Source organism: Jatropha curcas, chromosome 3 (genome assembly GCF_041381405.1).
Source record: "Jatropha curcas cultivar XTBG-Jc1 chromosome 3, XTBG_Jcur_1.0, whole genome shotgun sequence".
NCBI classification, from domain to species: Eukaryota; Viridiplantae; Streptophyta; class Magnoliopsida; order Malpighiales; family Euphorbiaceae; genus Jatropha; species Jatropha curcas.
In genome coordinates this window covers 28,641,474-28,662,582 of record NC_143153.1, presented here as the reverse complement: position 1 = coordinate 28,662,582, position 21,109 = coordinate 28,641,474, and the positions used below count along the sequence as shown (strand labels likewise).

General features: G+C 33.8%; 2 protein-coding genes across 3 annotated transcripts; one reads left to right on the top strand and one right to left on the bottom strand.

The window, feature by feature from the left end:
* Nucleotides 1-2,535: 2,535 nt before the first annotated feature.
* On the bottom strand, nt 2,536-8,575 carry LOC105641715 (Di-glucose binding protein with Kinesin motor domain-containing protein). The gene is made up of 19 exons (XM_012226314.4): nt 8,063-8,575; nt 7,469-7,764; nt 7,156-7,327; nt 6,980-7,050; nt 6,712-6,895; nt 6,205-6,314; nt 6,000-6,099; nt 5,827-5,913; nt 5,555-5,731; nt 5,200-5,473; nt 4,884-5,045; nt 4,565-4,780; nt 4,444-4,481; nt 4,155-4,318; nt 3,763-4,014; nt 3,612-3,677; nt 3,431-3,505; nt 3,282-3,350; nt 2,536-3,178 (listed from the first exon to the last, which is right to left on the bottom strand). The coding sequence occupies exons 1-19, from the start codon at nt 8,280-8,282 to the stop codon at nt 2,714-2,716; spliced, it is 3,198 nt and encodes a 1,065-aa protein (XP_012081704.1). The 5' UTR covers nt 8,283-8,575; the 3' UTR covers nt 2,536-2,713.
* Nucleotides 8,576-11,207: 2,632 nt separating this feature from the next.
* On the top strand, nt 11,208-20,274 carry LOC105641714 (uncharacterized). 2 transcript variants are annotated; one of them, XM_012226313.4, is made up of 19 exons: nt 11,208-12,123; nt 12,297-12,391; nt 12,491-12,565; nt 12,698-12,859; nt 12,963-13,041; nt 13,149-13,303; nt 13,616-13,679; nt 14,623-14,702; nt 14,990-15,055; nt 15,365-15,415; nt 15,561-15,712; nt 16,638-16,728; nt 17,127-17,207; nt 17,494-17,571; nt 17,699-17,734; nt 17,823-17,866; nt 18,268-18,346; nt 18,803-18,893; nt 19,005-20,274. In XM_012226313.4, exons 1-19 carry the CDS (start codon nt 11,589-11,591, stop codon nt 20,180-20,182), a joined length of 3,192 nt encoding a protein of 1,063 aa, XP_012081703.1. In that variant the 5' UTR covers nt 11,208-11,588; the 3' UTR covers nt 20,183-20,274. The 2 variants fall into 2 exon arrangements, with proteins under 2 accessions (XP_012081703.1, XP_012081702.1); XM_012226312.4 differs by having other exon boundaries at nt 12,467-12,565.
* The last annotated feature ends 835 nt before the right edge of the window (nt 20,275-21,109 follow it).

Here is a 21,109-nt window from a genome sequence, read left to right as displayed (position 1 = left end):
CACATACATCATCACAAAAATCAAACATGATGATTGCTTAGTTCATCATCAGACGGCTGATATTAATTTGGCAATAAAAGAAAAAAGGATATATATACATATAGGAGAATGGGGATTTTCAGATTTCTTTCACTCAATCAATTATGGAGGTGTGAACAAATTTGGTATTTCTAAAAGCCTGAGGAAAATACAAACAATATAAATGTATATCATAACTAATCAGACATGTCATCATCATCACATAATGAAATGGAATGGAACGAAACGCATCTCATCTCTGTTTCAGAAAACAGAAGGGATTTTTGTAGTGTAGTGGTTAATGGTGACGTGTACAAAAATGGAAGAGAGTAAATTATAAAACCCTAAAACGAGAAAAATGCTTTTCTTTCTTGTCATCGTTTTTGGATTCTTATAGTAAGTGTTTCGATTCAAAAAACCAAAACACCTCTCCCACACCTTCCACCAACCCTTCTCATCATTTCTTCTTTTTGGATTTTACTGCTCTTTTCTTTTCTTCTTAAATTTTATTTTTATTTGCTTTTTTTTTAACCTATTTTAGAAAATGAAAAGATCTCTTTCTTTTTTGGGAAAAAGATAATTCCTTTCTTTTGTTTTTGGTTATATATCCTATTGTTATGATAATTCCTTTATTTTTTCCATAAATATTAATTTAACCTTACGATTCTAATTTGTTTTTATCTTTTTTCTTAGCAATTGGGATCATTTAACTTCTATGGAAGTAAAAGAATTATGTTTCTAAGTTGTGGAAATATGTTACTTTTATAGAATGTTAGGTGCAAAATTAATTCATCTTATTATATTTTATTTCAAAATTTAATTTCTAAATAAATTCTCATGTTTGTATTAATTTTTGGATTTAATTTGTATTTAATTTATTAAGTTTAGAATTCATTTATAAACTCTATGAACTTCGATAGGATTCGTTAAATATAAAAAACAAAAATTTATAAATAAATTCATTATACTAAACCATTGGTCAAATGATTTGATTGTAGAATTCATTATTGGTTTGAATTCTTAATTTCTTAGCGAATTGGAATTTAAATACTCATAGTCTCTTAGTTAGCTTCTAAAAGAAAACATTTTAATTAAATGTTATTTTCAAATGCATGAAATGAAGAGAATGAAAAAAAAAAAAAAAACAAACATATATAAGCAAAGATTAATTTGTTATTAGCCTTGGTCCACTTGTGGATATACAGCGGTTTTTCACGAGTTGGGTCCAAACCGGATCCAACACTGGTTTAACTTGGACCGTCTTGAAACCTTGTCTTTGACTCCCCACTTGAACCAAGCTCAGAAAAAAAAAAAAAAAAAAAAAAAAAAAAAAAAAAAAAAAAGGAAATTTTCAGCTAGTTTGGATTAAAAATGGGTCTGAACTTATCAAATGCCAGTCAAATCCAAGCGGTCGTAAAGTAAAAAAGAATGTTGGTCCTAACCGGCCTAACCAGAACCGACTTAAAAGGACCAGTTCAGAACCCGGCTCACATTATTTTAAAACCCTGGCCCAATGGGCCTGACATGAACCTAGGCCTATGTGGAGGTAGTTATTACATACAAAGGGCCGAAAATCATGTATTTTTTTTTAAATGTTAATGTTAATGTTATGTTATAAGGAGAAGCGATCCCAACGAGAATTTTCCCTATGCATAAAGATCGAACAGCCTTTTGACATTTTCTATAGACCGAATTAGGGTGAAATGAGGACGGTCGCCTAATAAAACAATATTTAGTAGTCATTAAGCACTAATGACTGTCCCAGGGAATATTTTGAGATGACAAGCTTGACAATTTCCTACTAATTATGCAAGATTAGGGTAATCCCTTTTCCATTAACAGTAAGCAGCATGTTTGACTCGAAGCATTTCTTCCGTACACAAAAGCCAAATATTAGAAGTGATACTTATCATATTTCACCAACTTTTTGGAAATTTCTAGTCTATGCTGTCCGGAAGTAATAATTAATAATATCAATCCATTCGTCACGAAATATTTTTCACATGTATTGCTTTTTTGCTTTTTAATCTCACAAAACATAAAAGAACCCAAAAAAACATAATAAAACTCTGGTGGTTTAGATAAATAGTTTGTGAAGTTCCCCCACGAGGTGAATTTTCAACTACCTGATTGTTTCCTGATGTTTGTGGGATTTCTTATCATGTTACTGTGCAGTGTATTTTTCCTTCGCTTTGTATGAAAAAAAGAAAAAAAAAAAATCATCTCACAAGGCCTAAATGCTAACTCTTGTCAGAGCCCACTTGACCTTGATCCAATTAGGTTTCCAATTCTAGATGACCCACAACTTGATTTAGACAAATCTTAATTTCTATATAGCTTATGAATCCTTAAATGTTGGCATGAGTAAGCTTGCACTTGCCTGTTACAAGATCATATGTATCAGAAAATGTTGGAAGACTTCTTAAATTTGTTAATTTTAATTGATACAAAAGGCCTCTTCCATTGTTATGACCATGGACAACCTATTCTTATTAACTGATTTCATTAAGTTTACAATTTAAAAAAAAGAAAAAAAGTTATAGTTTCATTTCTATTAACTTTAAAATGTAGTTTCCATACACATTACGAAAACAAAGAACTATATTTTAGAGGATAAAATACATTGAGAAAAAAAAAAAAAAAAAGAAAGAACAAAACAACAGACCAGTGTTGATTGATGATTAATGCTGCAATACTATCTAGACCAAATCTTTTTCTTAGCCTCCCTCTCTCTAATTCCCTGTCCCTGCTGATCTCTGACAACTCTCTTGTGAGTCAAAGGCCCTTGAGCAGCAGCTGTGATTGGCTTTGCTGTTGGTCTCATAACCCTTGCAATTTTGGGAGGATCAGATTTTCTGCCCCTGTTGTCATGTATCATATTATTCTCTATTTCTGCACTTCTGGATTGTCTTTTCTTTCTTATTTCATAAAGGTTATCATTGGCATTTCCTCTTGGCAATGTAGACCCATGACTTAAAGGCCGGTTAATTGAATTTGAACTCCTTAGGATATGAGATTCAATGTCACTCAGGAATTCATCATCTCTTGCACAGATTTTAGCTTCATGGGGTGTGGCCTTTATAGTGCTAGGAAAATCATGAGCTTGCATGTATTGTATTTGCTTATCTTGCTCTCTCAGCTTCTCTTCTAGCTCCTTAATCTGGATGGCCAATGATTAATAATAATTAGAAACTTAAATTCTAGCTGAAATAATAAACATGCAACAGAAATTATGAAATGATCCTGAGAACAAGAATTTTGACCTTTTGCTGAAGTAACAACACCTCTGAGTTCTCTTCCTGCTCTGTCAATTTTCTCTCAAGCTCCTTAACCTAAAAGAGGAAAGACAAGTAGATGAAAAACGTAATGAAAATCCTACTGAAAAAGAAAAAAAAGAAAATCAGTTGCAGACCTTATTTTGCAGCATGAGGGAATGTAAATCAGACTCTTGCACTTGCTCTTTCAGCTTGTTCTCAAGTTCCTTAGCCTGTTTGAAGTGAAAATGTAGTAAAATTTTTCAGTGTTCTTTTCAAAATAGAGGCCGCTTATTAAATAGAGGAAAAAGCAAAGCTATCAGTATTTGAGAGACCAACCTTCTGTTGAAAAGCTGCAGAATCTGACTGCTGTCGCTCTCTAAGCTTGTTCTCTAGTTCCTTGACCTTCACCGGACAGTCAGTTCAGGTTATCCCAGGAAAATAAAGTACAAACAAAACTATATTAGTAGTAAACCAAGTCAAAAGCAACCTTTTGCTGAAGAGCATTGCAAATATCTTCCCTCCCCTTTAATCTATCTGAAAGTTGTGAGACTTGCTTCTCTGACTGGCTATGCAAGGTAGACTTCAATTCAAGTTGGCCTTCGAGTTCTTTAATTTTCTCTTGCTGGTTTTTGTAAATATTGTCTTTGCCTCTTGCCTTGTTCTCCAGGATTTGCAAGTTTTCTTCTAGTTTTCTTAGTGATTCATCTTTTGATTTAGATTCCTGCCTTGCTTTATCAAGCTTCAAAGGACAAAAAGAAAAACAACAATCTATAAATCAGATATTTCAATCATAAGAAATTTAACTATATTTATTGCAAAAAAAAAAAAAAAAAAAAAAAAAAGAAGACTGAAAAGTTGCACCAATCATATCAAACCCACCATCACTTTTATCTTCTGAAGCTCTGTTGTATCGATTTGCTTCCTCACAGGCCCCAATTCAACGCCTCGAACTCTAGTAGCAAAGTTTAATGAACTCAAAGTCTCACTCAAGTCCTGCTCTGAAGGGCTAATTTGCACAAACATCAAAGTTTTGGAGTCACCCCCTGTAACACAAGTATGAATTTATCAGATGGTATAGGCTTAATAATTTGCAATCCACATCGATTTGGATACAAAGCCAAAAACTTAGACTCCAAATTTATGGACGCTGAAAACATGAGTTATTCACCTAATGAATCTTGAAGTAAATGTGTCAGCTTAGAGTTCCTGAAACCAAATAGCAGAAATTATTAGAAATTAGTATTATTGAGGTGGAAGGATAAACACTAGGTGAATCCATAAGTGTTAACCTGTATGGAATATGACTACTTTTAGTTGCTAAAGCATATATAACATCTCCAAGGGCAGAAAGTGATCTGTTGATATTCTGAGCTTCCTTTAGTCGATCCCCTTGCGCATCAGTTTTTGCCAGCCTCTCACTGCCTGCCAGGTCCACAAGCCAAAGCTTGCTTTTGGTGCATTCACCATTCATCAAGTTCTTTGCTTTTACCATTACACATAGCATACTGATTCAAATGCGAAAAGTCAAGGTGTTATGTGGTAAATCATTAACGAGAAAGAAGCTTCTCATGATCAAGAAAAGGGAAGGAAAATAACAGAGCTTGATACCAGTGAGACCGGCTGCTATGCTCATTGACATTATTGGATCCTACAGCTCTAGCATTGCTTCCAACCTGCAGCACATCCCAGACTTCCCTTAAGTTATCAACTTTAGCTTCTACTATCCCTGGAACATGATGAGACCCTTCAGAAGATTGTTTTATCTCCAACCTTGCAATGCAAAAAAAAAAAAAAAAAAAAGGAAGAATTCAGTTTTCTTTGTCTTTTCATGCAATTTTTCCCAGCACAGTGACCTTTCAGCCACTGACTTTATGGTGTTAAGTTCAGCAATGAGTTGTTACTGTACAGAAGTAACTGTACTTACTTCTTTGATGTTGGAGTTGTAGCCAACAAGTCCCTGATTTGCTCATTATAGACTTCAAGCACACTAACAGATAAACTATATGTAAAAGTTTCACTCCTTTCCTTCGCAATTTTAAATAATTGCTCAAGAGTCCTATAATTGACCCCCCTGTTTTGCTGAGTGCCCTCCATTGTAAATGTCTTTCCTGTCCCCGTTTGACCATATGCGAAAATACAAACGTTGTACCCATCTAGCACTGAGATCACCATTGGCGAAGCATCCGCAAACACATCAACTATAGAAATAAAGACAGGTTCAATATTCACATGGTAGATGCTAACAGTGCAGCAACCAAATGTAAATGCTCCATGAATACCTTGATTATCCCTTGGCGTGTAAACCCGATCAAATTTAAAAGTCTTTCTGGAGGAGCCACCTGTTAGAATCCCCAGATCTCCATCCTTTGCTGCATCAAAGTCAACAACTGTTGCATGTCCAGTTGATATCTCCTTCTCACTTAATGGGCGACACCGGCAGAATACCCTAATATTTCCTGATATTTGACAGAAAGAATAGTTCCTTTCAAGTCAATTCCCCGTATAATGAAGTCTAGAACCACTTAGGAAAGATAAAGAAGAAAAGGCATGCCTTTAGCCTCCTGAATTTGGTTGTACAGCTCCTTTCTCTTTGCTTGCTCTTCACTATACTTTGCCTTGAGATCCTCACACTGTGCAACTGCAGAGTGATTCTATGAGTCCATGCAAAAGGATAGTACAAACCAGTGCAACCAATTAACTATGATTGGCGTGGTTCAAACTTACCCAGTGCCTGAACTCCCGTGACCATTTTATTCAACTCAGGTATTGAATCAGTACATTCATGTGCCTCGCGAGAAAGCTGAGCATGCTCTTCTTTCATTATCTGACATAAAATAAATATATGATCAAAACCCAAGTAATAAAGACAAAGAATGGACATAAAGATAAATTTTGACTCGTCATTTATAAAAGAGAGGTCATTACTTACCTTAATTCTTTCTTGTAAATTCTTGACCGCTCCTGCCCAGTATTTTTTATCACGTTCATACATGCTGGTGATATTCCTCAGATTTTCAGATTGTTTCCCCACAGTTTGATCTGCCAGAGGGGAAATTGATAAAAAGAGATTAAAATGTAACAAAAAACTTTAGTTTATCTTCAGGATAACCCAGGAAGTCATCCTAGTAAGAGGCTGACTTAAACAATTAAACAAATGATCAATATTAGTAACGTTCATCTAGTCCAAGTATGATACACATTTTCTAGCTAGTGCTGTTAAGGTTCAGTAAGTGGCTTAGGAATCAGGATAATATCACTCGAGAGTTCTGAGTTCTCTCCCATTAGATACTGTTAAAATTTAGAACGTACACATCAGATTATTTGAAGTCAAAGTGTGTTCACAACCAATACAATAAATTATATTAAGCAAAAAAAAAAAAAAAAAAATCCAAGAAAATAAACTGGCAAGTTAAAGTTTTACGATCAGCAGAATTACCTAGAGAGCGTGTCTGAAAGGTCTTGTTATCAAGTTCCATTCTGACATTCTCCAGCTGTTCATTTGCAGCAGTCAATGACATCCAAGCCTCGTGGCATTCATTTGTCTTACGCTCACACTCATTAATGAGTTCTTGTATTTTCTTTTCATATTTCTCTGTAGCTTTTGTTCGCATGAGTTTCTTCTGCAACTCGAGAAATGCAAGGTCAAATAAGCAACAGGTCAAATGCTTCAAAGCTGAAATCTTTTCATATGACATGCATCTAACCTGATCTGAAGAAACTTCTATTTCAGCAGCGCAGTTGTTGCATTTTAGATATTCTTGTGACTTTTGAGGAACTGCAATCATTCACAAGCAAGAAAAATTAAAAATTTTCTTTAATCTGCTCTAACATTCTTGGTCCCTAATGGATGAACATAAACACATAAGACTAACTATATTACCTGAAAATTTTGGTGCTTTCCTTATGCAAATTCCGCATACAACTGGGCTTCCAATAATTTGTTCAAATCTTATCACTAATATTCCGTCCTCCTTCACTGAGACCCTTGAGTCAACTAACTGCAATGGCTTATTGGCTCCAACAACAGAAAAGATATCAAATTCTGACAAGACCTGCCAAGTTCCCCAAAATAACGAAAATCTTTAAGCATATATTTCATATATAACCCCCCCCCCCCCCCCCAAAAAAAAAAAAAAAAAAAAAAAAAAAAAAAAAAAGCAACCTATAAACTGTCTTTTGCTTAATTAACTTGCCTTGTCTTCCTGTATGAATACATTAAACACTCTCATCCCTTTAGGCCCATTTGTGTTTATAATCTCTGCAAAATGAAGATCAACAAAATAGCCTCCAGAAGGAAGGTTGTCGAACCGATAGCAAAAGTTACCCAATCTCGCAGATTGATAAATGAGTGGGTAATCTCCAGCCTCATTTATAAGCTCGTTGGTTCTTAAAACATTTCCTCCTTCAAAATTGGTGTCACCAATAAATTTTACAGTTGAATCAGCTTCATTCACTTCGCCTCCAGCATTTACAAACATCACAATATCATCTGGTTCAAGAAATCACTTAATGATTTTAGCAACCATTGTATTTCGGGAAAAGAATACTAAAACACCAAAATTAACAGAATCTTACACATAATTGGTAAGCTGTTACCCTAAATTTCACATTAAAATCCAAAAATAGAACGGCTATTCATATACTATTGACGTATTTAACTAATCAAAAAGTAGATAACATAAGATTTTTGAGTGTCTAATTTCTTTCCTCAGCTATAATTTCCTCGTCAATCAGAAAAGGCAAAACTTGCAGCATAAGTAGCATGATATAGAACCGAAAGTATTAACCTGTGCAATTGGATCTACAAAACCCAGACGGGATTAGTCTTGAGTTGGAGTCACAAACCATAGAATCAACCAAAGAATCCCAATCTCCATCCCTTGAAGAATCTTTGCTTTCTGGGTCCAGCTTTACATCTTTCTCCCATTCAAAAACCCTAGAAACGGAGCAAGTTGGGAAATGAGTTTCTGGTTCTTGGTAGAAATTGGTGAATTGGCTATTCTCCATAAAGATCAGGGCTTTGGGGAGCGTTTGGGAAATGGGAAAAATGTTTAGAAACAGTTAAAATAGGAACTTTCTTGCAGCAAGAATTAGTTTAGGGTTGGAATAAGGGGAAAGAGAGCAAATCTTTGGTCTTCTTGCGTTTTCGCTTGTACTGTGTAGTACTTGGGTCGGAAGACGTTCAAATTTGAATTTCTATGTGACCGTTGAGAGCCTTTACCGTTACTTGCCTTTTGTGAGTTGCACATTTTATGTGAAGCGTAAAGAGAGAGACAGAGAGAGCGCAAATTCTAAAAGAGAGCGTCTTCGATATGTGCCCATATATGGGTTTGTATAATTAACCAAACAAAAGAAATATATATAAAAATATACAAATTTCTATATTCTGTTAAATAAAAATATTTATTTTTAGCAAAATATAAATATAATAAAAAAATATTTTCCAATAAAATTAAATTTATAATTAATTTCTTGACTGGTTAATTTATATAATTAATAATTTTTTAATTAAATCAAAAATAGTGTAACTGATGATAATAAAATAAGCATACTTACTTTATTGAAATTGCAATGTGAATTTTAACATAGTGAAATATTTTTAGATAATAAATATAAATTATTGAAGATAAATTAAATTTAATTATTTGGAATGAAGCATTTATAGTAAATAAATATAAATCATTTAACACTTTATTAATTTTAAATTTTGTTTTTTAAATTATGGAAAATTATCTTCATTGTCAAGATGTTTCCTTCTTTTTAACTTAATTTTTCTATTCAATAAATACATATTTTTTTAATTAATTAGAAACACATATCTCTTTAACATATATCTTTCTTATGTCTTTTTTTTTTTTTTTAACTTGACAATTCATTTACAATGAATACATCACATAATATTTATCAATCCATTTAGAATTATAGTGATTTATACGTGAATGTCGTTATATAAACCTAACACTTAAGTTAAATTTCATAGTTTATAAAAACCAATATTATGAAATCAATTTCTCTGTCTCCAGCAAAGTTGCCAACATGGTTTCTGCTATTTGTTGATCATTCCTAATTTTGGCCAACCTTATATAATTACACATCTAAACGAGCATTCGCAACTCGATAGCTAGCATTGTTAGTCTCAACACCATCTTATAGAACTTGCATGTCGTCTTTTCCCTTTTCCGTCCTATAAATAACATTTTATTTAATTTTGAAAAAATCAAAATAAAAAAAGCCTTTGCCAAATCGCAAATACATTTTATTATCAAGGACTAGACTGTCCTACCGAACAGATTTAGCGAGAATTTGACATATGAAATGAAATTAGCCGGTTCAAACTATCCATTTCTATTTTAACTTCTTATAATAAATCATAATGCGTCCACGTATTCTAAAAAAAATTGGATGGAATCTATAATCTAATAAAGAAAAAATTTCAAAAATTTTCAGAAAAGGAATATAAATATTTTTCTTTTCTTTATCTTTTTCCTAAATAAAAATTTTGAATTACTATCAAATATTTAAATTAAATTTTTGAAAAAATAAATTAAAAAAGTAAACAACTAAAAAATTTTAAAAAACTTAATTATCTTATCAAATAATAGAAATAAAGAAAAAATTTCGAGAATTTTTCTCTCTATATATATTTTTTTCCTTATTTCTCTAATTGAAATCTTTTAAATTATCATCAAATATTACTATATATATATTAAATTAAAATATTTCGTTGGCTATGTCAAATCTAAAGTTTTTTTTTTAAATATAATTTATTAATAATAATATCAATTAAGTAAGTACTGAGAACACTGGTATATGTATATTATGCATAAAACTTTACTATCTAAAGTTGGTTCATCTTTTAATAAATCAAAAGAATTTATTTTCTTTTAAATAATAAAACTAAAATTAAAATATAAAATTTTTACAATAGCAAATATTTTGTTAATTGATTTATACGTCAAACTAATAATTTTTCTAAATCTTTCATATCTGAATTGTTTTTCCAATAACTTATAACACATAACAAACACATGGATTCCATCACGATACATCAAATGATACAAGTCTTAGATAAGAATCTATAACGAACTAGAACACCCTTGTTGACGATTCTTTATTTTGACAATATCTAAGGTTTCTCAAACAATGTGATATCTCACCCGAGATAAACCATTCCCCCTCTTACTAAGACTACAAAATTTGTGTGAATTATGTCAATAGCAAGTATATAAGCGGTAATTTCAAATCAAAAGGTCAATCGTATTCCGACTTTACGTACGTAAGTCTTGGATAAGAATCTACGACGAATTAGAATGCTCTTATTGACGATTCTTTGTTTTGACAGCATCTAGGGTTCTTCAAACAATGTGATATCTCACGCCAGATAAACCATTCCTCCTCTTACTAATCTCACTAAGACTACAAAATGTTGTTGTATGAATTATGGCAATACCAAGTACATAACCAATGATTTCAAATCAAGAGGTTAATCGTACTCCAACTTTACATATGTAGGACATTTATTAAAGTGAATAAAAGATTAAAAGCGAAAAAATAATAGGAAGTGAAATAAAAAAAAGAGTGAAAGGAAAATGCTATCGCTGCCGCAATAATTAGAGACCGTTTAAAATAAATTAGGTTTAGACTCGTGTCTAAAGTTATTTTAGGATAACTAAAATCATTAAAAATATAAGATTTATTGGTAATCCAATCATTTTTCATTTTATATTACACATTTGTAGATTATAGATATATAATAATTATATTATAGATTATAGATTATAGATTGTAGATTAAAATATAATATTTTAAGCAAACTCAAATTTGCAAAAAATTTCAAATTGAAAAAGAAGTTAAATTGATCACAGTAAAAATAATAAATTTTTTCCCCCAACAATCATATGAAAATCCCATATGACTAAATAAGGCAACTTCATACTCGGAATTCTTTCCTTTCTTATTTCCTCAAACGCAATAAAAAAATTCCACCAAAACCCTAAGCTTGCTGACTGCTGTTGCTCCTCCGTCACCAATCGCCAGTAGTATTTTCCGGTTATCAGATTCCATTCAACACGGGCATATTCTATTTGTCTCATTCAATTGGGAGTACCGGCCTAGAGACTCTCATCGAAGTGTCGTAGGTAGTCCACCAAACAAACAGAAGGAGAAGATGATGGTGATGACTATGCAGTGTTAATGCAGAAGTATAATTGGTGCACTTTATATGCGATTGTGAAACAAGAAAAAAAAAAAATCAATGTTATTGCTCTATTTTCTGTGTTTCATACTCACCAAATTCAAAATCTAGCATAAAAAATGGAAACAGGAACTCAAATGGAGTGTATGGGTCAGTATAAGATGCTTCCTCCTGAACCAGGAACATTTCAGGATCGTGAAGGGCTAATCAAATATGTTCGTGATTTTGGGGCTAATCAAGGTTATGTGGTAACAATTAAAAAGTCTAGGAAAGATAGGAGAGTGATTCTTGGTTGTGATAGAGGTGGTGTTTATAGAAATAGGAGAAAGATTGAAGAAAGTCAAAGAAAAAGGAAAGCTTGTTCGCGGCTTATCAATTGTCCGTTTGAAGCAATTGGGAAGAAAGAAGACGATGTTTGGGTACTTGCTGTTAAAAATGGAGAGCATAATCATGAACCTTTAAAAGACATGTCAGAGCATCCTTATAGCCGTCGTTTCTCTGAAGAGGAAGTTAGGCAAATTAAAATGATGACTGAAGCTGGTATTAAACCAAGACAAGTGCTAAAAGCTCTCAAACAAAGCAATCCAGAGCTGCAGTCAACCCCAAGGCATTTGTATAACCTCAAAGCTAAAATCCGTCAAGGGAATTTTTTAGGTCAGACTAATTCAGAACTTTTCACGAGAACTGCTTTGCATGTTTAATTTTGAGAATTTATATAATTAGTAGGAACTTGAATTTACATAATTGAAGACTTCTATGAAGCATTAGTTTGCATTCCTCTTCACACTGTGGTAATTGTGAAGGTTTTTTTTTTTAATCTTTTGCAGAGAAAAATATAAAGTCATGGAGACCTAACAGGTCTGTTCCTGTAAACACAAGCACTTCCACAACTGGAGGGTCCTTGGAGCAAAACAACCACCCTGTAGGATACGATATATTTGAATTGTTAAACTTCTTCTGTCTTTTAAATCATTTGTTGAACGTATTTGGCCTAAAGTCTTCTCCTGCTAAACAATTGCAGCTGAAAGTTCCTAACTTTATTGGAGGAAAATTTGTGGAATCGCAAGGGTCTTCTGTCATCGATGTGATAAACCCTGTAAGCTAAGAATACTGCATCATTTTTTCCCCTCTTTTAACGTTAAAGGACTTCAGTATAGTCCAGTTTTTGTTTGAGTTAAAAAAGGTTTCTCGTGTTCTATTAACTGCCTATGAACTCAATTTAAATTAGGCTACACAAGAGGTTGTTTCTCAAGTTCCATTAACCGCCTATGAAGAGTACAAAGATGCAGTGATTGCAGCCAAGAAAGCTTTTCCTTCATGGAAAAATACCCCAATTTCCACTCGTCAACGAATCATGTTCAAATTACAGGAGCTTATTCGCAGGGATATGGTTAGTTTACTAGCATTGTTTTCATAGACATTTTAAAACCAGTATTTTTTTCTTAGATTTTCTGCAAATTTTTTATTTTAAACTGCCAAAAAATTAATTTCAGGATAAGCTTGCGATGAATATTACCTTAGAACAGGGTAAGACACTCAAAGGTGCCCAAGATGATGTACTCCGTGGTTTAGGTCAGTTTTAACAGATATTTCCTATTGTCATTTTCTTATATGTTTGAGAATATTAATTACAATCTGATCCTAGTTATTGAGATTAACCTCATTGCTTATTTGTATAGAGGTAGTTGAGCATGCTTGTGGAATGGCAGCTTTGCAAATGGGGGAATTTGTTCCTAATGCTTCTAATGGAATTGATACATACTGTATTAGAGAACCACTTGGAGTTTGTGCTGGGATATGCCCTTTTAACTTCCCAGCAATGATTCCCTTGTGGGTATGTGCTGTGATTTTTAGTTTTTTCCTTTGGTAATTGTTTTTATTCATCTTTTCTCTTTTTTCTTCCTGGATTCTTTTATTGAAAAACATTGCCCCTCAGCTTTTAAACCTTTTTACCACTTTCTCGCAAGCATATTTTGGCTGAATGGATTATTCTTTGCCAACTTTATGTAATCTAGTTTCTGTATGTTCTATTTTCTTTTATTTGTCAAAATATGAAATTTGAGTGTTTTTATATTGTTACTTTAGCACATTACAAGATAAATCAAGTAAAGAAAGAAATGTTGCTCATTGTTCTTCATTTTTGCAGATGTTCCCCATTGCAGTCACATGTGGAAATACTTTTGTTCTTAAGCCATGTGAAAAAAATCCAGGTTAGTTTTTACCCATTCAATATTATGTTTATATCTTTTCCTTTTATGATGCTTCTATTGGATACTGGATTGTTGGAAATACCAACCTTTATTGGCTAAGATAAACCATTGAGAAGTGAATTCATTTTGTACGTGAAACCTTTAACTTGGAATTTAGTTTCTATTATGGGTGCATGTTAACTGTCGGATGTGAAAGCATGTGTCTGGGCATTTTAAAAAAATGGAACGGTTCATTGCACAAGGATTTTCTATAAAAATCTTTGTTTTAGAATAAGGATTAAGACAAATTAAACTTGCACCACATGATCTTCTCGAAATATCGTTAGAATATTTTCCAGTACTAATTCAGTTGGAGGAATTTCTAATCATGGACATTTGCTTCTGAATTTGTAAACATTATCAGGGGTAGTTTATACATTGAGGATTCAAGATTCATGATCATAAATATTCACTCCCGAAAAATTTACTCTTGTAATCTAATTTGTAGCCCTAGTAATCTCCATACAAATTCTCTCACGCTGTATAGCAGATTAAAAATTGAGAATCAGTCTGGCCCAGTGTTGAACACTTAATGTAAAACCAATGTCCTGTGCTACATGATTCATGAAGGATGCACAAGAATTCTTCAAGACATTCCATCAGTAGCCACTAGCCAGGAAAAATGGTCATCACTGTATCTTATCTTATCTTATCTTATTTATTTATTTATTTTTTATGTAAAACATATCCCCAACTCAGAATCCCATGGAAGAGAATAATTTCTCTGTATCATCGTCTGAGAACATATGCAGATAAGTAATTACATACTACCATATAGGTTTTTAGTCTTGCATTATTGTTAGATACATTTAATTGGAATCGTGTCTTGCAACCAATGCATCTCAGTTGAATACCTCTTTGGATGTAAATATGATTGGTAATATCTTTAACTCCATGCTGTCAGGGGCTTCAATCATACTCGCAGAATTGGCTATGGAGGCTGGTTTGCCTGATGGTGTCTTAAATGTTGTTCATGGCACCAATGTAAGCTTTGTTTTGGTGTCTTTTTATTTTTTATTGTTTTTGTCTTTCACGTGATCACAATGAATTTTATAGAACTATGAACGGAATGTTATATATGATTTTGAGGTTTGCTATATATAATTAGGGGTCCTTTCTCATTTTCTTTGATATAAATGAGAAGGGAAAGGTTCAAGAAAGACTAACATCAGACATGGGTTGGTTGATTTGTGTTCTGTGAAGTACTTGTTGGACATTAATATTTCCATTACAATTCGCTAATTCCAATCACTTTAAATAAACTTTTGCAGGATATTGTTAATTACATATGTGATGATGATGATATAAAGGCTTTATCATTCATTGGTTCAGATATTGTAAGTTTCAGATTTTAATGTATCCTGCTTACAATTATATTTGTGCAATTCATGATGCAATGATATAAATATAAAAGTTCTCCATGTTTTCACATGCATGCATTATTTTTGGAGCTTACTGAACTTCAGTTATTGAAAATAGTATTTTAACTATTTGCTTTCATCTGTTGGATTGATTCTAATGCAATTTTCCTCTTAAAACAAATGGTTATAACTTTTGACCAGCCTTAATGTTATCGTTGCATATACTGTGTTCACTTATTTGATGCTTACATTCTTTTTTCCGGTTGTTTGTTCACCTGTTTCCAGCCTGGCATGCACATACATGCTAGGGCAGCTGCCAGAGGCAAACGAGTTCAGGTTAACCCTCTCATTTCACTATATATGATGCACTCTCCCCCTCTCTCATGCACATACGCAAGTTCTTGTAATTTGTAGATTATGTTGGAAATCCTAGGTCCTCCTAAATTTGGCTGTATAACTTATTGTTGTGTTGACTCCTTAGTCCAATATAGGCGGAAAAAATCATGCAATTATCATGCCTGACGCAAGCATGGATGATACTTTGAATGCCTTGGTTGCTGCTGGTTTTGGTGCTGCGGGGCAACGGTGCATGGCTTTGAGTACGGCTGTTTTTGTTGGAGGATCAATGGCATGGTATGGTGACTTGTTTACTCGAAGATTTATCTTGTTCAGTTATCTGTCTCATGCTGAGTAAACTAAATAAGGATAGGGATTTGAAAGTTGTCTTCGGAAAAAAAAAAAAAGATTCATATTCACTTGTGTTTTGACACTTTTTTTCTCCACAAAACCCATCCCATGGTGGTTTGTCATTGTTTTTCTTTATGCACAAATTTTTGGAAAAGGGTTGAAATTTGTTGATCAGAGTGCATCAGTGAAAAGCCAGACGAAAAATGTGGATTTTGTGATGAAATTGAGGGCTAAAAAATGTAAAAGAAAAAGATGATGAAAACAAAAAGGTTTTCATTGTATTTTTCATTCCTTTTCTCTTGCTTTATGAAAGATCCACTAAAGATATTATACTATTTTATATCTCTGGACAAGTCTTTTTTTTCTCCCCTCAATAAAAGAAGTTTTCAAGAATTTCACCTCTTTCATGATCTTCTAAACTATGCTTGATCTATCTTTATCTGCTAATGATCTTTCCGCCCAGTGATGTAGACATCTCTAAGCTACAACCATGAATACTCAAGCATTTGTCCAGATATTTGAGGTTGTTTTATCGAGACAACAGATACAAGCATTGCTTTCTTCCTCAAGCTATTGTTGCTGCTATCTCTAAAGATTGAGTCAATGCTTGGTTCTGCTGTCAAGAGAAAACAACATCAAAAACTGTCTTTACTGTTCTAGGAGCACTGAATAACATAGTATAAGTTGATAAAAAGTTGGGTGGAGGAGTGGGGGGATTTATAGTGAATTGAACAATGTTGCTCTATTAGATGGTGTAGATGACCTGGTCCAAATTAATTTTGTATTTTGGCATATGAGAAAATCTGTGTCTTTCTTGATTTTAACCACACGGCATACAGCATCAACTAGAGTGTTTTATGAATTTTTCCAGGGAAGATGAACTTGTGGAGCGTGCCAAAGCACTTAAAGTGAATTTGGGCACTGATCCTAGTGCAGACATTGGTCCAGTAATTAGCAAAGAGGTGAATATGCAGAGGCCTGATGATATTTCTACTTAACTTGCTTGATATAAAGAGAGTGTGGTTTGAGAGCTGAATCCCGTTGTATGCAAATTTTCTTATGGCATTTTCTTGCTAGTGGATTCTAATGCAGTAGTTGAAAACTTTATTCTCAAATCAGATAGGATAGGAGGATAGCTTATTCCCCACATGCATGCTCCTCTCTCTTTCTCCCTCAATGAAATTTTGGTGAAAAGGAAATGAATAAAAAGGACAAATATAATTCACTTATATATACTGGCAGCAAGTTTTCCATTTTGATTGCCATGTTTCTCTTTTTTGCTTGATTAATTCAGTTACTTACTTTGAAATTGTCTTGTGTTTCATCCTAAATGGCAATTTTGTGATTGCTAATTACACAGGTAAAGGATCGCATAAGCAGATTAGTTCAGAGTGGTGTTGACAGTGGTGCTAGGCTTATTCTTGATGGAAGAAACATTGTGGTATAGTACAGAAACACACACAAAATTTATCAAATGAACCTCTTTTTCTTTACTGTATCAGTAAAGGGTTTATATTTTGCTCTCTTCACAACTCTCTTCGGACTCTTTTAAATGCTGTTGCATTTATTGTGCAATAAAGAATTTTGCATTTTCTTATTAGTATTTCTATGGTCTCTAATTAGATAAGATCTTTGATTAAGGGATGATGATTCACTGAAGAACATTTGGCAGTCTTTTCTATTCTATTATTATTCAATGGAAGCTTATGCCGAGTTCCATATTGTAGGTGCCAGGATATGAGAAAGGAAGTTTTGTTGGTCCTACAATCTTATGTGATGTTACAGTCAACATGGATTGTTACAAGGTATGTTTCAATGCTTGAACTTTGTTTTGCTACAGAAATGAATGGGATTGGGCAATTTATGATTCTCAGTCGAAGAAAAGTTAAACCAAAGAACTTGCCTTTTGACAGCAATGTTTGTGTTGAGCAGGAAGAAATTTTTGGCCCTGTGCTACTTTGTATGCAGGTACCCTGTAATTAGTATTTCTTGTGTTTTCATGTGAATGCTATGGAGACTGGTTAGCTATATTCCCCTTTTTTTTTACCACTGGCAGGCTCACAGCCTAGAAGAGGCCATAACCATTGCGAATAGAAACAGGTACTAACTCAGGCACCCACTTGAGCATGTTTTTAACTTCTTTATTATCTAAATTTATAACACACGTGATAATTTACTTTCATGGTAAATTTTAAATTGTTTCTTCATCCTGCCTTTCTCGCTAGAGTTTAATTAAATATTTACTGTGGAAGGCTTTTAAATAATTTGCGTATTTCATGAAGAATTTTTATGAAATTTTGACTAAGAATAGCTGCTTTTTAATATTGAAGTGCCAAAAGGAATTGCTACTTTCAGAAATGTAGCGTTTAAAATGTGGGAAAAAGATAGCATTGGTTTGATGTGTTTTGTATGATATCTGGTAAAACACACATCTGCATATTGCCTCAATGATCCTAAAATTTTTGTCTAATTTTGAATTCATATAAACTTACTTTTGGCAGGTATAGGAATGGTGCATCCATATTTACATCATCTGGTGTTGCTGCAAGAAAGTTTCAGAATGATATTGATGCTGCACTGGTAAGCTGGCATTTCTCTCCATCTGGAATATAGGGATCCAACTGGTTCAGAATAAAGTGTTGGGTCTTTTCTGTTTTCACTGTCTAGAAGATCTCTTGAACCTCTAGTTAGTCCATTAGGTGGAAATTCTATGGGTAAACATTCTAAATCTGAAGAACTTAATGTATGTTAGTTTTCACCATTCAAGATGGAAAAAGCTTTTTTTTTTTTTTAATTGTTATTTTAATTTTTTTTAGCTGTGGTGGGAAAGGGGGAATCAAAATCTTGGCCCCTGCATTTGATCGTGTTTTGTCAATTGTTGTGATCAGTCAACTGAAGGAGTGGTTACTCTACCGGAGTAGGATTTAGTTCAGAGAGAGCTTTTATAGCAAAATGAGATGTGCTTATGGCAATCTCTGTTTAAGCCTGCCGATACAAATTGCATAATTTTTTTTTGACCTGAAATTAGTCTGACAGGTTGGAATCAATGTTCCTGTTCCAGTTCCAGTGCCAGTTTCGTCATCTAACGAACCAAAAGCGTCTTTTGCTGGTGATCTCAATTTTTGTGGTATAATTCCTTACACCCTACTTTGCCTGCTCTGGTAACAGTGCCCAATTGTTGGTTGAACGGTTTTAACAGGCTTTTCCCCCTCATTTTTTTTCTATTTCTAAATGGCAGGAAAGGCAAGTGTGCAATTTTACACGCAGATTAAAACAGTGGCACAACAGTGGAGGGGCTTGCCTAGCCTAGGAGTGTCATTGTCCATGCTTCCATCGTTTCATATGGAAGCAAGTCGAGGAGTTTCATCAGTGCCTCCACATGAGAGAGATTCACCCAACCAATCACTTTCCCCAGATATTTCACTAGCATCAGAGAGGGATTCACCAAAGTGTGGAGAGCTCCTGCAAGAAGATTTATCAAACTCAGGAATATCATCTATGCCTCAAATAGTTGATGATGATGTACCAAGCCAGGGGGCATCTCTGGTCTTGCCAGCAACATCTGAGCAGGATTTATTTGACCGGGAGGGATCACATGGTATACTTACTCCAACAGAGAGGAGCTCATCAAGCCAAGAGATGTCACTAACCATGCCTCAAACGTCTGAAAGCATGTATACACCTCAAACATCTAGGTGGAGTGAAAATCCAGTGCTAACATCTCAGAGGACTGAAAGCATATCTTCAACTTCTCAGAGAATATACATTCAAATGTCTCAGAGAAATGGCAATGCTGGTCCATCTTCTAAGAAGACTGAAGCTGCAATGGCTTTAACACCTGAGTGTTTGTTTGTGTCTACATCGCACGAGAGTGACAATATGGGTTCAATATCGCATAGGAATAACAGCATAACTTGTAGGAGTGACTGTACTGCACATCCAGCTTCTGAGAGGTTATATGACATGATAGCAACTTCTCACTTGAATGACGCCATGGGTCAAACGTTTCAAAGGACAGCTGCAATGGGTCAAACGTTTCAAAGGACAGCTGCAATCTTTCCAGCTTCTGAGAGGAGATATGTACCTGCTACAGCTCATAGGAATGACCATATGGGTTCAACATCTCAGAGGTCTGATATTGCTTCACATCCAGGTTCTGAGAGGATGTATGTTACCAGAACATCTCAAAGGACTGACAACATGATTCCAGCTTCTCAGCGGGCGAACGCTATGCCTCCGGAGAATATCTATATGCCTACAGTTGTTCAGAGGAATAGTGGTGTACCACCAACATCAGAGAGGCTACATATGACTTTAACATCTCAAAGGATGTATACTGAAAACTCCATAATGACAATGGATGATTTTCCCAATCAGGGAGCTTCTCTGACTTTGCCAACATCTCAGAGAATATAGGATACTAATCAATGTTTATTTATTTTTCATTTTAGGAACTTTGTAGACAGTCATCTGAAAATAGCAAATAAGATTTTTTTTTTTTTTTTTTTTCCAGTTAACTTCTCAATTGCAGAAAGGCAAGTCAATTTTTTTAGTCAATATAAATTATAATACAGAAATGGTTAGATGGAAATAAAATTGTAAGGCTGAAGGATGTCAGGCCCAGAGCATATGCATGGAATTTATCTGGACTTGCTAGAAAAGGACCAAGATGAATACCTTATGTAACCCCTTTTGAACATGTGATTAGGTGTACTGGTGAGGGACGCCTGACGGTGAAGCTCAACCTGGCTTATACATAGCTCCTACTATGGCAGCAAAGAAGGGCCTTAGTATCAACTCTTATCCAAGTTTGATTTCGGACAATTCCTTTCTTCTATCTCAGAATATGAAGGGGGAAAAAACAGAGTTCTCAACTTTTATTTTGACAAATTGAATCCTTAGATTGTTGTTTATGAAATGATTAAATTCAATTTCTGCAACTATGTGATAGATCCAATATGAATTTTTGCCTAATGTCAAAAGATTTGTGTCATTTACTCTAAAATTAATTGGATATAATTTGTACAAAGTCACATTGTTTATGAATTTGTTATTCTTTCCAATTATTCAAATTCTTAAAAGGGAAGGAAAGTGGTTTGGATACGAATCCTTAATGTATCACCTATGGCATTGGAGCACTCAAGTAGGGTGCAAACGAGTCAAGACGAGTTCAAATATGATAGGGTCGAAATTTGATAACAGAGCATTTAACTCGATTAGATTAATGAACTAAAAATTTTAGCCTCGAGTTCAACTTGAAAAATTTTAAACTCGAGTTTGGCACAAAACTCAAATAAATTTAAAATAAATATTATATATAAGGTTGATAAGATTTGATGAGCT